General features: G+C 44.5%; 1 protein-coding gene across 1 annotated transcript in view; it reads right to left on the bottom strand.

The window, feature by feature from the left end:
* Positions 1-16,704, bottom strand: part of usp34 (ubiquitin specific peptidase 34) — a 96,800-nt gene that overhangs the window by 20,100 nt on the left and 59,996 nt on the right. The window contains exons 43-53 of the mRNA XM_038278007.1: positions 13,405-13,551; positions 13,177-13,233; positions 10,771-10,848; positions 10,585-10,679; positions 10,329-10,501; positions 823-973; positions 655-733; positions 524-577; positions 350-445; positions 199-263; positions 40-115 (exon numbers count right to left, since the gene is read on the bottom strand). Of these exons, the coding sequence (XP_038133935.1) occupies positions 40-115; positions 199-263; positions 350-445; positions 524-577; positions 655-733; positions 823-973; positions 10,329-10,501; positions 10,585-10,679; positions 10,771-10,848; positions 13,177-13,233; positions 13,405-13,551 (1,071 nt within the window). The remainder of the gene's footprint in view (positions 1-39; positions 116-198; positions 264-349; positions 446-523; positions 578-654; positions 734-822; positions 974-10,328; positions 10,502-10,584; positions 10,680-10,770; positions 10,849-13,176; positions 13,234-13,404; positions 13,552-16,704) is intronic.

The raw sequence follows: 16,704 nt of genomic DNA, 5'->3' as shown, positions 1-16,704 counted from the left end.
CAAAATGGCTTGTAACCTATCCCGCTGCTGATGCCTAACCTTTGCGGTCATGAGGGAGATGGCTTTAGGGTCCGGTAAGGTGCTGGGGATGCTGCTGCACAGCTGCCACATGAACCTGGAAACAGGGAAGGAAACGATGAAGCACAAATTTCCGACCGTCGATTTCATTCGATCGGAGTAAAAAGACGCGGAGCTCACCCGAAATATGTGTGCTCAAAGATGTTTTTGTCCTGCAGAAACTGCATGTTGTCGTGCCAGATCCACTGAAAGTGTCACAGAAAGATTCCTGTATGAGTGCTGCTGATCCGTCTTACTTACATTTGATAAAAAACCAAAACTAAATGGGTACCTCAAGTAAATCAGGAGAAACATCAAAACTAAAATCTTTTCCATTTTCTTCCTCCAGCTCCACTCTTTTATAGAAGAGCATATAGGCACTGTGCGTCTGCAGGTCAGAATAACACAACAGATCAACTCGGCTGCAAACAGACCCATAAAATCAAACCAGGATAGAAAGCTTTACCTTCTCAAAGGAGAAGTCCATAAACTTGTCCGTAACGGAGTCGTAGGTTTTTGTCTGACAGGTAAATAAAGGAATAAATCAGCTCTTCCAGTGGAAGCGTTGGTTATATTTGTAAAACCTGCGTCTCATACCGTCATCTCCCCTCCGAAGCACTCAGAGGCCAGCTGGGCGGAGTCAAAGGGTTTCACCTCTGCGTCGTTGAACAGGTACCTGCAGGTTTTTACACACAGGACTGTGGTTAGAGCTGGAAAAGTTACCTGAAAGCTTCCCGGTGCCGCCGCATCATGTCCAACCCTCACCACTTGTTGTTCTTGTAGGCGTGCGGGTTGACGATGTCCCTGATGAAGCTGTAGTAATGGCCGCCGTCTGCTGTGCCTGTGTGCACGGTGACGCCGATGAGGTCGTACTCGTAGCTCTCAGTGACGTTCGGCTCGCCCTCGTCCCGAAAACCTGAAGCACAGCGCAGAGGACTTCCATTAAAGAAACCGGCAGAACGAGTCATCCCCGTCGTCGCCATAGCTACTTCTAGACTACAACACTACAGCCATCAAACGCTGTCGTCTTGTACGCAGGTTGGTGTTGATTTTACATTTGAGGTGTCAAGTTTTTTTTTATTATCAATTTCTTTTTTATCTAAATAATTTACATCCTTTCAATAATTTGAAAAAAAAAACAAAACATCTTTTTAATTGGTCTGGCAGCTACAAGTTTCTTACTTCTTCCATTTAAAAGAAACATTTAGTTCCGCAATGTGTTACTCCTTACACTGCCTCCTAGTGGCCAGTCTGATTATTTTCAAAAGTGCCTCAGAAAAAGAATGTATAAATAGCCATGCTAGTAGCTAACTCTGGTTCTATTTCATCCCTACTGACCGCCAGAGGGCGGTGCTGAAAGCACTGAATGTTCCCTTCGGGCATGCGCAGTTCGAGTAATTATATCAACAGAGTCACACCTGTGACACCGGATGACCACTCAGAAGCTATATAGCCTGGTGTCATCCTTTGCTCTGCTCCTCCTTTTTTCTTCTCGCAAGCGGTTCGCTAACTTCCCCGTTGTCTGAAGCCCCTGTCTCTTGACCGGAGTTGCGCTTATTCTCCGCCCTCCCAGGGCTGCAACGGGTCGATTCTGAGGATTACGGAAGGTAAGTGAGTTGTTTGCTGGTGATGGTAGCGTCCGCGCCCCCTCTCCCGGCTCACGACTTTAGCTTTTTACCTACAGCTTCTTGCTGTTTTGTTTCGAACTGGTGACGGCAGCGTTTTCGCCCCTACTCCCAGTGTGAATAACTTCACTGCCGAAGTTATATACGGCTAACGTAGTTGGCTTCTTTAGTTTGTTGGTGTTATACCTGGTGACGGCAGCGGTTTTCGCCCCCTCTCCCAGTATATTCCCTACTTTTGCATCCTTTTTTTCCTCTCCCAACCAAGTGTGGTCTGCTTCGTTTGCCGAAGTTGGAGACGGCTAACGTTGTTAGCCTTTTTTGGTTTGTTTGCAGCCTTCTTCATCGGTCTGCTTAGTTATAAATGGTGACGGCAGCGTTTTCGCCCCCTCTCCCAATATCAACCTTTTTTGCAGCCTTTTCGTTGGTCTGCTCTCTTAATTGGTGACGGCAGCGTTGTTCGCTCCTACTCCCAACTTAAGTTGTCCATACAGCTAACGTTGTTAGCTTTTTTGGTTTATTGGTTTTATACCTGGTGACGGTAGCGGTTCTCGCCCCCTCTCCCAGTATCGGCTGCCTTGTGCTCGCAGCCTCTTTCGTTTTTCTGCTGTAATTGGTGACGGCTGCGTTTGCGCCCCCTCTCCCGATTTTCGATAACTTTCTGTTCTTTAAGCCTTGTCGGCCTTCGACATGGATGGCTCTCACAGCTGCATAGATTGTGGGGCTGCCCTGCAGGCAGAGGATGGCCACGACCTGTGCCCTACCTGCCTTGGACATGAGCACCTTTTGAAGGCGCTGTCTGAGAACCCCTGTATGAACTGCAGCTTTATGCCCCATGCAGTGAGGGTGGCCCGGTTGGCCCAGTTGTGCCCCCAGGAGGGCTCGGACCTTCCGCCCTCTGGGCAGGTGGTTCCCCCCAAGCGTTCTAAGCGCCGTGGTGGGACCACAGCATCTGTGCCCCTCCCCCGGAGGAAGCGGGCCAAACCTGACCAGGGCCTGTCCACAAGGGTGGAGCAGTTGTCAGCAGAGCTGGCAGAGATGAAGTCCTTGTTGCAGACACGGCAATCTGATCCCTCGCTCCCAGTGGTTGGGCTCTCTTCCCCACCAATGCCCGAGCTGGTTGTAGAGGATGACGTTATCTCTCTGGCTGCTTCCGCTTCTCATTTTAGAGATGAGGAGGAGGCAGGGTCCTCTCAAGCCTCTGAGGCTGGTTCATTTTCATCTCAGAGTGCGGTTGGAGAGGCCGGTGACGGTTCCATGTGGGAGGTCATGTCTATGGCCCTGAAGCAGCTGCAGCTGGAACTCCCACAAGGAGAGGCATCCAGCTCTGGCAGTGCTTTTTTCAGACGTGGAAGGGCTCCTACTCCTTTTTCTGTACCTCCATCAGAGGAGTACCTGAAGGAGTTACACGCCTGTTGGCGGGAACCGAAAGCGCTGTCGCGTCTCTCCTCGGATGGTCGTGTATTAGCTGCCATGCATGAGTCAGTGAAGGCCGGCCTGGACCGTATGCCAGCAATTGAACCAGCTGTTGCTTCACTGATTGTGTCACCAGATGAAGCCCTGCGTCCTGATGTCCGGTGCCCGCGGACTCAATGTCGGGTTACAGATGACCTCCTCTGTAAGGCGTACAATGCAGGAGCGCGTGCTGGCCGCCTTGGCAATTCCCTGGCGCACCTCATGTTTGCCCTGTCTGCATCTGTTCAGGACACTGGTGGTGCAAGTGCGGCGATTGGTTATAGTGACGCAGCGCTGCAGGCCTTCGTGCTGATGACCAGAGAGCTTGGACGGGTCATGTCTTTCCTTGTCCAAGCTCGTAGACAGGTCTGGTTGGCACAGTCTCCTCTGACTGAAGCATGCCGTAGGACCCTCAGGGGTGTCCCGGTTGTACCAGGGGAGCTGTTTGAATCAGCTGCCTTGGAGGCGCTGGAACGGACTGCTCAGGCACGTCAGGCTAGCCAGCAGCTTTCCGGCCTTCGCAGGAGCATACCTGCCTTTCCCCAGCGTTCGGGCCGCCCTGCCACTACCCCCAGCGTTCAGCCACGACCTCAGACCGGTGGCAGACCTGTTGGTTCCTATCCCCATGATGTGCGGCAGAGACCGAGAAGGGACTTTCGTGAGCCAGTCTGCCGCCCCGTTAGACAGACCCGGGCCTCCAATCCTGGACGCCCTCCCCCCAGAGCCCCCAGGGGCCGTGGGGATAGAAGATGATGCCACCGGGCCAGCCGTCGGACATTTTTCCCATCAGCAGCTGAATTTCTGGGCTGCTCATGCCGTAGATCCATGGGTGGTTGCCACCTTAACCAATGGCTACAGGCTCCAGTTCCGACGGCGGCCCCCCCTCTCACACCGGGTCAAGATGACTGTCATCACAGACCCGGTGAAATCTCAGGCACTAGACCAGGAGCTTTCCGCCCTCCTGGGCAAGGGGGCAATCGAGTCTGTAGATCCTCTGCGGCAACCCAGAGGCTACTACTCCACATACTTCCTTGTGGCCAAGAAGACCGGCGGTTTTCGGCCCATTTTAGATCTAAGGGGACTGAATCGGTACCTGAAGGTCCTTCCCTTCCACATGCTCACCATAACAGAGGTCCTTCAGACCATTGTGGCGGGAGATTGGTTTACATCAGTAGATCTGACAGACGCCTACTTTCACGTGCCTATTGCGGCAGAACATCGCCGTTTTCTCAGGTTCGCCTATCGGGGGCGCCATTGGCAATTCCGGGTGCTCCCATTCGGGCTCTCCCTTTCCCCGAGGGTGTTTACTCGATGCGTGAAAGCAGCCCTCTCTCCTCTACAGGCCTCCGGAGTCAGGATTCTGCCATACCTGGAAGATTGGCTTTTTTGTGCTCCCTCTCAGGTAGCTGCCTCTCGGGATACGTCCCAGCTTCTACTTCATGTGTCACTGTTAGGCCTCAAAGTCAACTTGGCAAAGAGTTGTCTTGTTCCATCTCAGACAACCACCTTTCTTGGGATGCATCTGGACTCTGCTACCATGATGGCCCGTCCATCTGTTCACAGGGTGGACGACATACTCCAGCTTGTCCGTCGATTCAGACTGGGCAGGGAGTTTCCCTACATCATCTTCCTGCGAATGCTGGGCAAACTGACATCAGTCACTCGTGTCGTGCCCTTAGGGCTGCTAAGCATCCTTTGCAGCGATGGCTCAACAGCTTTCGCCTAGACACCAGGCTGCACAGGCATCGCAGGCTAATGGTGACCAGGAGCTGCCTCCATGCCCTAGCTCCTTGGCGAGACGGGACCCTTTTGTCCAGTGGTGTTCCAATGGGGCTAGTAGTGTGTCGAAGGGAGGTGGTCACCACAGATGCCAGCCTCATGGGCTGGGGTGCCGTGTGGCAACACAGAGCTGTTCGGGGTCTCTGGGACCCAAGGGAGCGCACCGAACACATAAATGTGCTGGAGCTGCGGGCTGTGCACATGGCCCTCAGGTGCCTTCTGCCCCACCTAGAGGGAAGGCACGTGCTGATTCGGACAGACAACACCTCTGTGGTTTATCATATAAACCACCAAGGTGGCACCAGGTCAGCACGTCTCTTGAAGGTGTCGAGGGATCTCCTGGAATGGGCGTTTCCCCGTCTGTGTACCCTGCGCGCAGCGTATCTGCCAGGACGGCAGAACCAGGTTGCGGACTCTCTATCCCGCCAGGCACCTGCTCCGGGAGAGTGGTCTCTTCACCGCGACGTAGTGCGCATAATCTGGAACCTCTTTGGGCAGGCAGAGGTAGATCTGTTCGCCACAGAGGAGTCGACCCATTGCCCCCTATGGTATTCCCTAACCGGGATGGCGGGCGCACTGGGCCAGGATGCACTGGCTCATCCATGGCCGCAGGTTCTCCTGTATGCCTTTCCACCCCTCTCACTGATTTGGCCGACTCTACGGAGGGTTCTCGAGCAGGGCCACAGAGTGTTGCTGGTAGCTCCGTTCTGGCCAGCGCGGCCGTGGTTCCCGCTGCTTTGGAGTCTGTGTCACGGTACTCTGTGGCGTCTTCCAGCAAGGAGGGATCTGCTGTCTCAGTTGGGGGGACAGATATGGCACCCCAACCCTGAACGTCTCCAGCTGTGGGCATGGCCCCTGGGAGGCTGACTGGGTGTTCAGACACCGTGAGACACACCGTATTGAGTGCTAGGGCTTCCTCCACTCGGCTGCAGTATGCTAACAGATGGCGCCTCTTTTCTCAGTGGTGCTCTGCCCACAACGAGAACCCGCTTTCCTGCTCGGTGCCCACTATTTTGGAGTTCCTCCAGTCTCTCCTTGATAAGGGCCGCTCTCCTTCGACCCTTAAAGTGTATGTTGCAGCAATTTCATGTCTTCACCGAACTGTTGACAACCGTACAGTTGGGCGCCATGAACTGGTTTCACTTTTTCTGCGTGGTGCTCGTAGGTTGTGCCCACGGCCAGCCCCACGAGCCCCAGATTGGGATCTGCCGTTAGTTCTCACAGCTCTGTGCCACCCTCCATTCGAGCCTTTGGCACAGGCAGAACTCAAGTGGCTTTCCTGCAAGACTGCTTTCCTGATGGCTATCGTCTCAGCTAAGAGGGTCAGTGAGCTGCATGCTCTTTCCGTCAGCCCTAGGTGTATCAGGTGGAATCCAGATGGCTCTGGTGTTACCCTGTGGCCTAATACTGCGTTTGTGCCTAAGGTGTTCTCTCCTTTTCACCGTAACCGGCCATTGCGGCTGGCTCGGTTTCAGCCTCAATCTGGTACAACTGAGAATGAGTCTGAGTTGTTGTGCCCAGTAAGAGCGTTGGAGGCATACATTGCAGCCACCGCCAATCTGAGACGCTCGGACCAGCTTTTCCTATGCTATGGGGGTCCAAGGTTAGGCTGTCCTCTTTCTAAACAGCGTCTGTCCCATTGGATTGTGAGTGTCATCTGCCACGCCTACGCTGCAGGTCACTGCTCCCTGCCAGTCGGTGTGAGAGCACATTCCACCAGGAGCGTCACCGCTTCCTGGGCTGCTTTGAGAGGGGTTCCGCTGGAAGCTATATGTGCTGCTGCTTCATGGGCTTCCCCAACCACCTTCACCAGGTTCTACAGTGTCAATGTGGCTGCCCCTCATCCCCTGGGTCAGGTCCTTTTACAAGGTTCTGCTGGGCCTCCTCTGTGAGGTATGTGCTCAGGATTCCTTGTGACATCGTTGGCATTAGTCATTCAGTGCTTTCAGCACCGCCCTCTGGCGGTCAGTAGGGATGAAATAGAACGAAAGTTACGTATGTAACTACGGTTCTATGAATCCCGGATGACCGCCACAGCTTCTCTGTCACTCAGAATCCTTGCTTTTGCGAGAAGATTCTGTAGGAGCAGAGCAAAGGATGACACCAGGCTATATAGCTTCTGAGTGGTCATCCGGTGTCACAGGTGTGACTCTGTTGGTATAATTACTCGAACTGCACATGCCCGAAGGGAACATTCAGTGCTTTCAGCACCGCCCTCTGGCGGTCATCCAGGATTCATAGAACCGTAGTTACATACGTAACTTTCGTTACATGCAAAGACTTTTAGCTTAAATAATGGCTCCCTGTTGGCTTATAATTATTTCTGCTAAATTTATAGTAAGACGGATGTCAATAGGAACTTTCCATTAATTTAAGGGTCTTTTTTCTTTTTTTTTTGCAATATTTTAATTTTTTTTTAAAAAGCAGCAGATCATATTTTCATTTACTGTATTGTTTTAAATACTAACTGAATAAACAAAAAATATGTTTTTTTACTAATTCAACTAGAAATATTTATATATAACAAAACGAGCTATTAGATTACTGAATAAAAAATAGAAATGATATATATAAATCAGAATCCGAAATACTTTAATAATCCCAGAGGGAAATTACTTTTGTTACACGCTCCAGTTACAGTTTTATATAATATATACACACATTCAACTATACAATATAATAAAGATAAAAAAATAAGAATAAAAAGAGATAAAATATATACACATATAGCTCTTCTGTATATACATCTGTATGTATATCTATGCATATGTAAAAACTAAATCCAAATAAAGTGATAAATCCAAGTAAAGTGATACGTGGCGTGCAAAAATGGTGCATAAATGTTAATAAAAAACATTTATAATCACCAGTGCACAGGTAAAAACTATCATTTTAGAAAGAGGCTGTGTCATTGTGCTGACATAGCCTGTGATATAGCTCTGTTTTTAACATAATCCAGCCTTCTTCAAAAAAGTGGTTAAATTTACAATTTAAGTGAGTTTAAGTAAGTTTAAATTTAAACAGAATCCTATAAAGTTCATTCTGCATCCTTGTTGGAATTGAAGAGTAAATTATCTTGCAAACATGAGTAAAGGTCAACATAGGAATGAACAGCAGCGCCCTCTATTGGAAATCGCTAACATTACAACACCGAAAGAAATTCTTTATTTGGGATGCAATTATATACAATACAATTAATCAGATTTTAATCTAAGAAACAACCGTCTATTATTCGTATGATTATTATTTGTTTACCCTGGTTGGTAAAAAATTAAGTGTTTTGATTAATTAAAGACCGCATAACTAAATAAGTAACTACGTCAAACAACTTCCAACAGAGGAGTGAAAAGAATGAGGAAAAAATCAATTATAAAAAACAAAGAAAAGGTGATAATGAAAGGGATAAAAACATAGCAGTATGTTGGTGTAGACTGATGATATGCAAATCAGACAGCTGGAACACAAAAACCTGCAACAGATCTTATGTCTGGAAGCTCAAAAAGATCCTTTGTGTCGTTTCTTGTGTCGTCTTAATATAAGGACTGGTTTCTGCGTAGGTCTGTACATTGTTGACGGCTCATTAACCTTTGCTTTAGTACTATGAGGGATATAGTTGCTGTTTTGTAAAAGTTGAAAACTATTAAACTTCATAATTCTGCTCCAGGAAGAAGAGACAGCAGAAGGGTAATAAGGAGTCTATTGTGTGCGATATAGAAAAAAAGCATATAGATAAAATAGAAATCCTATTGGATCAATATCTATAATTATCAATAAACGGAGCGTTCCTGGGTCTGCGTTTGTGATTAGTTTGGAGGATGTAATGACTGTAATATTAACTTTAATGGCTAAAATGCATAACGAAGGAAAACTGTTATTCTATTGAAATGTTTATTGATGTTTTATCTATTATCGGTATACTATTGATCTATTGATCAATATATATTGTTGTTAAATTATTGTCCAGCCCTAATATGGTCATTTCATGATTTAATAAACTTAATATATATATTGTAGGGCTGCAACAATGAATCGATAAAATCAGTAAAAATTGACTTTTAAAAGCGTTGGCAACGAATTTCATCATTGATTTGTTGTGTTGCGCGATTAAAGCGTCATCCGCCGCCGCCGTCATCACTGCCACTTGACTGAAACGCTCAAAGAAAGAAAAAAAAATACGGCAGAGCCAGCCAGCGCCGCAGGTGAGCAAAGCCTGTTTTCAAAAGGCAGTAACGCCAACTGTTCTAATGACCGATACCGCAAACGCAAGCTGCGTCTCAATTCGCAGACAGCCTACGCTTTGTAAAGCGAACAAAGTCGTAAACTGCAACTTTTGTAAAAACAAATTAACATGGCACAGAAGCACCACTGTTATGATGCAGCACCTGAAAAGAAAACACGTTGGAGCCTTTGATGGCAGTGAAGAGAGCTTATCAGCAGGGTGAGCGACCATGTTTGTTTGGTTTAAAGTGGGGAAACGTAACGATAGTTTCTCAGGTAGCTCATCTGATGCTTTCCTTACCGTGTTAGTAGGTTACAGACAGTGATAAGGTTGGCTACTTATTTTACTTTTAATTTCATTTGAATTAGCTTAAGCAGCGTTTATATTTTCTTTATAAATAAATTAACTTGCAATTTATGAGGGCAAGGCTTTTAAAGTTTAAATCTTCTGGCAAAGATAAAGTAAAGAAGATCCTGCAATTTATGGAAGTAAAGCAGAATAAAATCCAGCAAGATAAGTAATATGTCAATTAATTATATGCCACATTCCCATGGAAATATCTGTCTTTGGAGTTTGTGTTTTTTAGCACCCCTAGTTCTCTCATTTTTATTCCAAATACAATTTATAATTTAATCACAGGGCTATTTTTATCTCTATGGTTCAGTATTTTCTCAAGTAGCAACTTTAACTGCTATACTTTCCTGTCTTAAAAGGCAGAACTCTTCTAGTCTAAAAAAAAAAAACCTCATTTGTTGAAACGGGGGGGACTATTGTTTGAAAATGTCTGTCTTTTTTGCGCTTTATGAAGCAAAGTAGCCTATATTTTGTGGATGTACAGCTACATTTCTCATGTAAGTTTGCGTAGTTTTAACACAAACATTTATTTTTCATATTGCACCAGTACAGTTAATGAGCAACCTGTACTTGTGTGCTTGTTTGTTCTGTCTAAAATGTTTATTTTGGAATAAAGAGGTTAATATAAAAAAAAAATGTTTTGTCCGATTCATTGATTAATCGAAAAAATAATCGTCCGATTCATCGATTTTTAAAATAATCGTAAGTTGCAGCCCTAATATATTGCTTTATGAAAAAGGAAAATTATGCTTCATATAATTCTTTATTTCTTCTGTAAATGTGATTGAAAGCAGTTGGAGAAAGGAGGTTAAACCCCCTCAGCTAAGTATTTTGGTACGAACCGTCTTTGCGCTCCCCTTTGCCCATGAGGAAGTCCTCAGTGTAAGGAGTCATGTCGAGGCGCAGCGGGAAGGAGAAGTGTGTGTTCACCTTCTCCTTCATCATGGTCACCATGTTGAAGGTGTACCTCATGGTGTTGAAGCTCAGGATGCGCGGCAGTTTCTTGAAGCAAGCTCTGCGGGATCAAAAGATGGAGGATGGTGAGACGACGCATCGCAGGCGCCTATTTTACAGCAGGGCGCTCAGATCCTCTCCCACCTTTTCTCTGCGCGGACCTTCTTGCCACACTGGGAGCAGGTGTACATGTTGTCACCTTCCAAGGTGTCTTTGATCGTCACCTCATCTAGAGACTCCTGAAGAGGGAGAAGAACAGAGAGCTGGAATGAAACAGCAAGAAGTGGACGTCAACTTCGGACCTTTAAGTTTCCCAAGTGTCCCACTTACATAGATGTTCTTCATGTCTGCCACTTGGCATCTGACTGTATAAAACTCCTCTGCTGTCTGACTGACGTGCTCACAGTCCTGGAAAAGAAACAAAAAAAAAGGCAAATAGAAACAGCTCACCACATGATAAAACCTGACTTTCTGTTAGATCAGATGCATCATTGGATCCGGTTGGTAGGAAGAAAACGGCAACATGTGCTTTTCTGGGATGAAGATGATTAATGCTGCCTGGAACAGGGCTGTAAAACTAAAGAGAGATGGCTGGATGCGTCAACATCCGGGTAAGAGAAGTTATGTGAGAAGGTTTGATATTTTACAGAGGAACGAAATGAGATGCAACACTGCAAAAACGATCTAGAAATATTCAAAATTTCTTAAATTAACTGTATTACTCTTAATTTGAGCAGGTAAATACAATAATTTGCCAATGAAATGGGTATTTTTACTCTTAAAATAAGATAATTAGATAATATGCACTTGAAATAAGACAATGCAATAGTTTTTTCTTTTTTTAAATGTTAACTGTCTTGTTCCATAGGCATATACACCATTTACACTACCCTTTTGAAACCGTGCCGAGAACGGTCAGAGCACAGTAACCAAGATAACGGTAGAAATGGAACGCAACTGAACCGGAACCTTGCTAGACAATTGTACCACACTAAACTGGTACAAGTTCAACGGTAGGGTTCGGCAGGTTTTCCGACATGTCTGGCTTTGCCATTCCCAGATCTCTTCACCTGTTCACAACATGAACTTCTTCCTCATAGCCTATTAATAAATGGCATCAAAAGAGCAAGGTGCAACCTGGGATGATGCAGAGACAGAGAAGGACGTCTTCTACGCCTGACATTCCGCAAACGACGAAATGTCGCTAAAAATAAACAAACATACGTTCCTCAACATTATAAACGCCGCCATTTTTGTTTGCGTAATTCCCGCCTTGAGAGCTGTAGTATCGTGGACCGCTGACAGGAGGCAGGAAACCATCCAAGTGTGATGTGTAAATTGTCGTAAGAACCAAATGCACTTATTTCAAGAATGACTTATTTTGATTTTTTTCCATTGTATTTATATGCAGTATGAACAATTAGAAGAAACAGATCAGGCTCAGCAGGTAAGAATAGGTCCTTGTCACAAAAGTATGACTGGATATCTGCATTTATTGTAAATTTGATCAAAATGAAAAGCGATTGGTTCCAATCGTGTTCATTTAATATTGGAAAACAGCAGAAATCAACTAGAAATCACTTCTGCTCATAGTCTGTATTATACAGATGGTTTCAGTGATGATCTGCTCAAGTAAGAAGATACATTCTATTTTAAAGATATAAATAACTTTAACGCATTTAATATTTTTTTTTAACACAGCCCCCCTTTTATGCTTATTTGTTTTTGCCAATATTTAGTTGTGTATGTTTTATTTCCTTTTGAAAAAGATTTAAAAACATTAAGTTAAAATGGCTTCATGTTTAAAGTCGTAGGGAAATCATATTCATTCTGGCTCACACATGTATATAAATGTACTCTTTATCAGAATATATTGTCCCAAAATTTAGAAAATTTCTCTTAAAAAAAAAAAAATCCTGTCTTAAAATCTTTTTTTCGTTATCTAATGCAGGCCAGTTAGTTATACGTGAGCCTGAACACCTAAATTCAGCCAATCATATATCAACGGTCATCTGTCAATCAAATTATTTCGGTCATAGCATCTTGATTCATATGTCGCAGCTAATATACGCAACGATTGATATCAGATTCCTTTCCTTTCCCGTTGAGTTCCGCCCCAGTGTTCACGGGGATGGACGTCTGTGTCTTCGGCAGGCGTAGAGCTAACAGAACTGGCAGCGTTGCGAGGCAAGGGCTCAAACATGTACGGCTGGAAGCCTTCTACACCAAACCAAGCTTCTGGCGTCCTCTTCCACAACATCTTCGTCCCCGCTTTCCTCCTCTAAATAAAAAATGGATGACGGAGGAGACTCATCCACGACCTCCGACACTAAACTCTCCTCCGCTTGCATGTTTCCGCTGTCCATAGCGTTCCTTGACAGCGTCGTTTCTAAGTCACCAATTTAGTGCTACTTGGTCCCAATGGAATTTCCCATTGGGAACCTACTAGCACTAAGTTGCTAACTGGTTAGCAAGATGCTTCCGACAAACTGGCTTCTATCAAACGTGATTGCGAACATTCCGCCACAACAATCCCGCCCTCTTAATAAACGACCAATCACATTCACTTTATTCACTCGTGTAAAGTCGTGCCCCGCTCTGGAGAATTCGTAAATGCAACGGTTGGAACAGCCGCTTTCCTACGACTTTGAAGAACATTAGTTAATAATGAGACTGGATACAAGAAAATCAAGTAAAAACAGGAAAACTGATCTCAGACCAATTTAAAAAACTCACCAAGGAAACCACATTGTTGGTGATAACGCCTCCAAATAGAGTCTTCACTGTGTTTTTCTGCAGAAAAACACAAACAAAAGCAACTACTTAGTTACATCACCCTCACTAATTAGCTTCTCTCCTTTATTTCCGTTAATATTCAGTATTATCAGACTTTCTTATTTAGAACCAAAACTAAGACCGTATCTGTGGTTGACAGCAGAGCCTTTAGAAAGAGGAAGTGTGTACCAGCTCAGGGGACATTTCTTCTATCTTAGTGATGAGGTCGGTGAAGAACTCCGTCATGTCCTTCTGCTCGCCAGTGTTCAGAGGCTGCTTGTCCATTGTGTAGGTTTTACAGAACGGTCGAGGGTTGTAGGCCTTCCTCTCACTCTCCTGAGAACAGAGACAAAAATAAACAATCTGCATCACGACGAGAGCTTCTATTATCAATGAGAACCGTGTGAAGGAGCTCCAACTGACATCTAACAACGTTTTCATATCTGCTGAAATGTTGGACATTTTGTCATGCAACAGCTGCAAACTTCAGAGCAGGGGTGTGCGATATATTGAATATGCTCGATATATTTTGAGTTGGCCTTGTTTGAAAAAGCGATCCTATATGAGAGAAAAAGGAATAAATGGAGGTAAATCACAGATTATATTTATTATGTTATTTAAAGCCGGGCATACACTGTACGATTTTCGAGCCGACTTTCTAGTCATGCGAGAATTTTTCGATCGGGGCGACTATCAGGGGTGATCAACCTCTCACGGCCACCTCCTGATCAGGAATCGTGAGGTCAGGAGAAAATCAAACATGTTTGATTTTTAGTCGACGGTTGTGGGAAAATCGCTCAGTGGACAAACAAGGATTCTTCTTCTTCTTTCTCTCAGATGAAAACAGAAACATGGCGGGGATGCAATGAGTGAAATTGAGTTCTTTCTGTAAAATTGACAGAATGTAGTAGCCACGTTTGCTCAGCCATGTCTTTGTCCAAATACGTCTCCTTTTCTTTTTAGGGCTTTCAGAACAGAATTGCACAAATTGCCAAGGCAGCGAGTTTCACTCTAGTGAGCTTCATATTCCTCTTCTACTCATTTGGCTTCTGGATAGACGAGTCTGAGTAGCGCCATCTCACTGCAGAGCTGAGTCCCACATGGTTTTTAGACATATAGTGTTAACCGCATAGATTGCATCAGAGCGTTGGGCCGCAGTGTGAGAACATCCATCATGAGCTGTGAACTCACACTGTACAATGAAACTCTGTGGTTTTGTCGCACAGTTTGAGCTCTAGCTGCGTGAAGCGATAGGGAAAAAAGTTGCACAGTGTACGCCGTGCTTAAATGTTTTTAGATAATCTAAGACCTAGGGCTGCAACTAACGATTATTTTGAAAATCGATGAATCGGCCGATTATTTTTTCGATTAATCGATGAATCGGACACAAAATTTTTTTTTTATATTAACCTCTTCATTCCAAAATAAACATTTTAGACAGAACAAACAAGCACACAAGTACAGGTTGCTCATTAACTGTACTGGTGCAATATGAAAAATAAATGTTTGTGTTAAAACTACGCAAACTTACATGAGAAATGTAGCTGTACATCCACAAAATATAGGCTACTTTGTTTCATAAAGCGCAAAAAGAGACAGGCATTTTTGTTTTTAAAAGCCCCTAAGGGGTTCAAACAATAGCCCCCCCCCCCCATTTCAACAAATGAGGTTTTTTTAGACTAGAAGAGTTCTGCCTTTTAAGACAGGAAAGTATAGCAGTTAAAGTTGCTACTTGAGAAAATCCTGAACCCTAGAGATAAAAATAGCCCTGTGATTCAAATTATAAATTGTATTTGGAATAAAAATGAGAGAACTAGGGGTGCTAAAAAACACATCCTCCAAAGACAGATATTTACATGGGAATGTGGCAGATAATTAATTGACATATTACTGATCTTGCTGGATTTTATTCTGCTTTACTTCCATAAATTGCAGGATCTTCTTTACTTTATCTTTGCCAGAAGATTTAAACTTTAAAAGCCTTGCCCTCATTATTTGCAAGTTAATTTATTTATAAAGAAAATATAAACGCTGCTTAAGCTAATTCAAATGAAATTAAAAGTAAAATAAGAAGCCAACCTTATCACTGTCTGTAACCTACTAACAAGCTAAGGAAAGCATCAGATGAGCTACCTGAGAAACTAACTTACGTTTCCCCACTTTAAAATGAAAAAAAACACGGTTACTCATCCTGCTGATCAGCTCTCTTCACTGCCATTGAAGGCTCCAACGTGTTTTCTTTTCAGGTGCTGCGTCATAACAGTGGTGCTTCCGTGCCATGTTCATTTGTTTTTACAAAAGTTGCATTTTACGACTTTTTTCACTTTACAAAGCGCAGGCTATTTTAATTATTGTGATCAATTTGCGCCGTCAATCCCGGGGCATGCGCGCTTCATTTGCAGTCTGGACGCTGAGGGTAAACTCCTCACTAAAATCCTGCGGCTCTGACTGCAGCGCTGAGAGGGATTCTTGTGGGAGAGGGAGAAATGGGTTGGGATGGGGGAGGCGCCCCACGGCAGCAGCTGCCGCTGTAGGAGAAGAGTAGGAACGATACATGCTTTCACGTAAGAGTCTCCAAAAGCCGCCAGTGACACCGTAAAAAGTCGCCAGATTTGTCGCTAGTAGCTTTTTAAAAAAATAGTCGCTGGAGGGGTCTGAAAAGTCGCTGAGTTGGCAACACTGCAACTGCGGCGCTGACTCGCTCCGCCATATTTTTTTTTTTCTTCCCCGGGATGACGGCGGCGGCGGATGACGCATTAATCGCGCGACACAACTAATCGATGATTAAATTCGTTGCCAACGCTTTTAAAAGTCGATTTTTATCGATTTTATCGATTCGTTGTTGCAGCCCTACTAAGACCTGTGATGTGATCTTGCTCACAGGTTTCTTAATTTGACAACCTTTTGTTCTTCCCAGCACAAAGATCAATGCTAATAGTTTGTAGATGCTCTGATAATGCTTTAATTTTTGGACAGTATTTACACTTTTGTTTTTGTAATTTGAGGTCAATTGCTTTTTTCTTTCTTTTTTTTATTATGCAAAAAGATCCCTTTTTTATTTTACAATGTATTTATTATGCATGTTTCTGCTTTTTTCCCCCGTTTGGTGGCTGGTATTTTCTTAAAGTTTTAATGCTAACACCTAAAGACATAATGTGGCAGAAAAGCTTTGAGTTTGAATGAGTATATCTGTGCAATTTCTATTAACAGGGTTCCTACAGCATAAGGCAAGTTAAATTCAAGACTTTTTAATGCCACTTGAAATAAAAATTTAAGACCAAATTCACAAGAAACACAAGAAAAACCTGCTTGCGACAACTTAACCCAAAGGTTTATTTTAACATAAACCACTGCTTCCCCTAATAAATTAGCTAGAATGTATCCTGGTCTAGATTCATCTTGTGTTAGGTGTGGACACAACCCTGCTGATCTCAGTCATATGTTCTGGCTTTGCCCCAGGCTTCTCCCCTTTTGGGAGTCAGTTTTTAG

The sequence above is a fragment of the Cyprinodon tularosa genome, unplaced genomic scaffold (genome assembly GCF_016077235.1).
Source record: "Cyprinodon tularosa strain WSP-4 unplaced genomic scaffold, ASM1607723v1 ctg137, whole genome shotgun sequence".
NCBI classification, from domain to species: domain Eukaryota; kingdom Metazoa; phylum Chordata; class Actinopteri; order Cyprinodontiformes; family Cyprinodontidae; genus Cyprinodon; species Cyprinodon tularosa.
The sequence above is the reverse complement of the archived record's forward strand: the minus strand, read 5'-3'. Positions and strand labels throughout refer to the sequence as shown.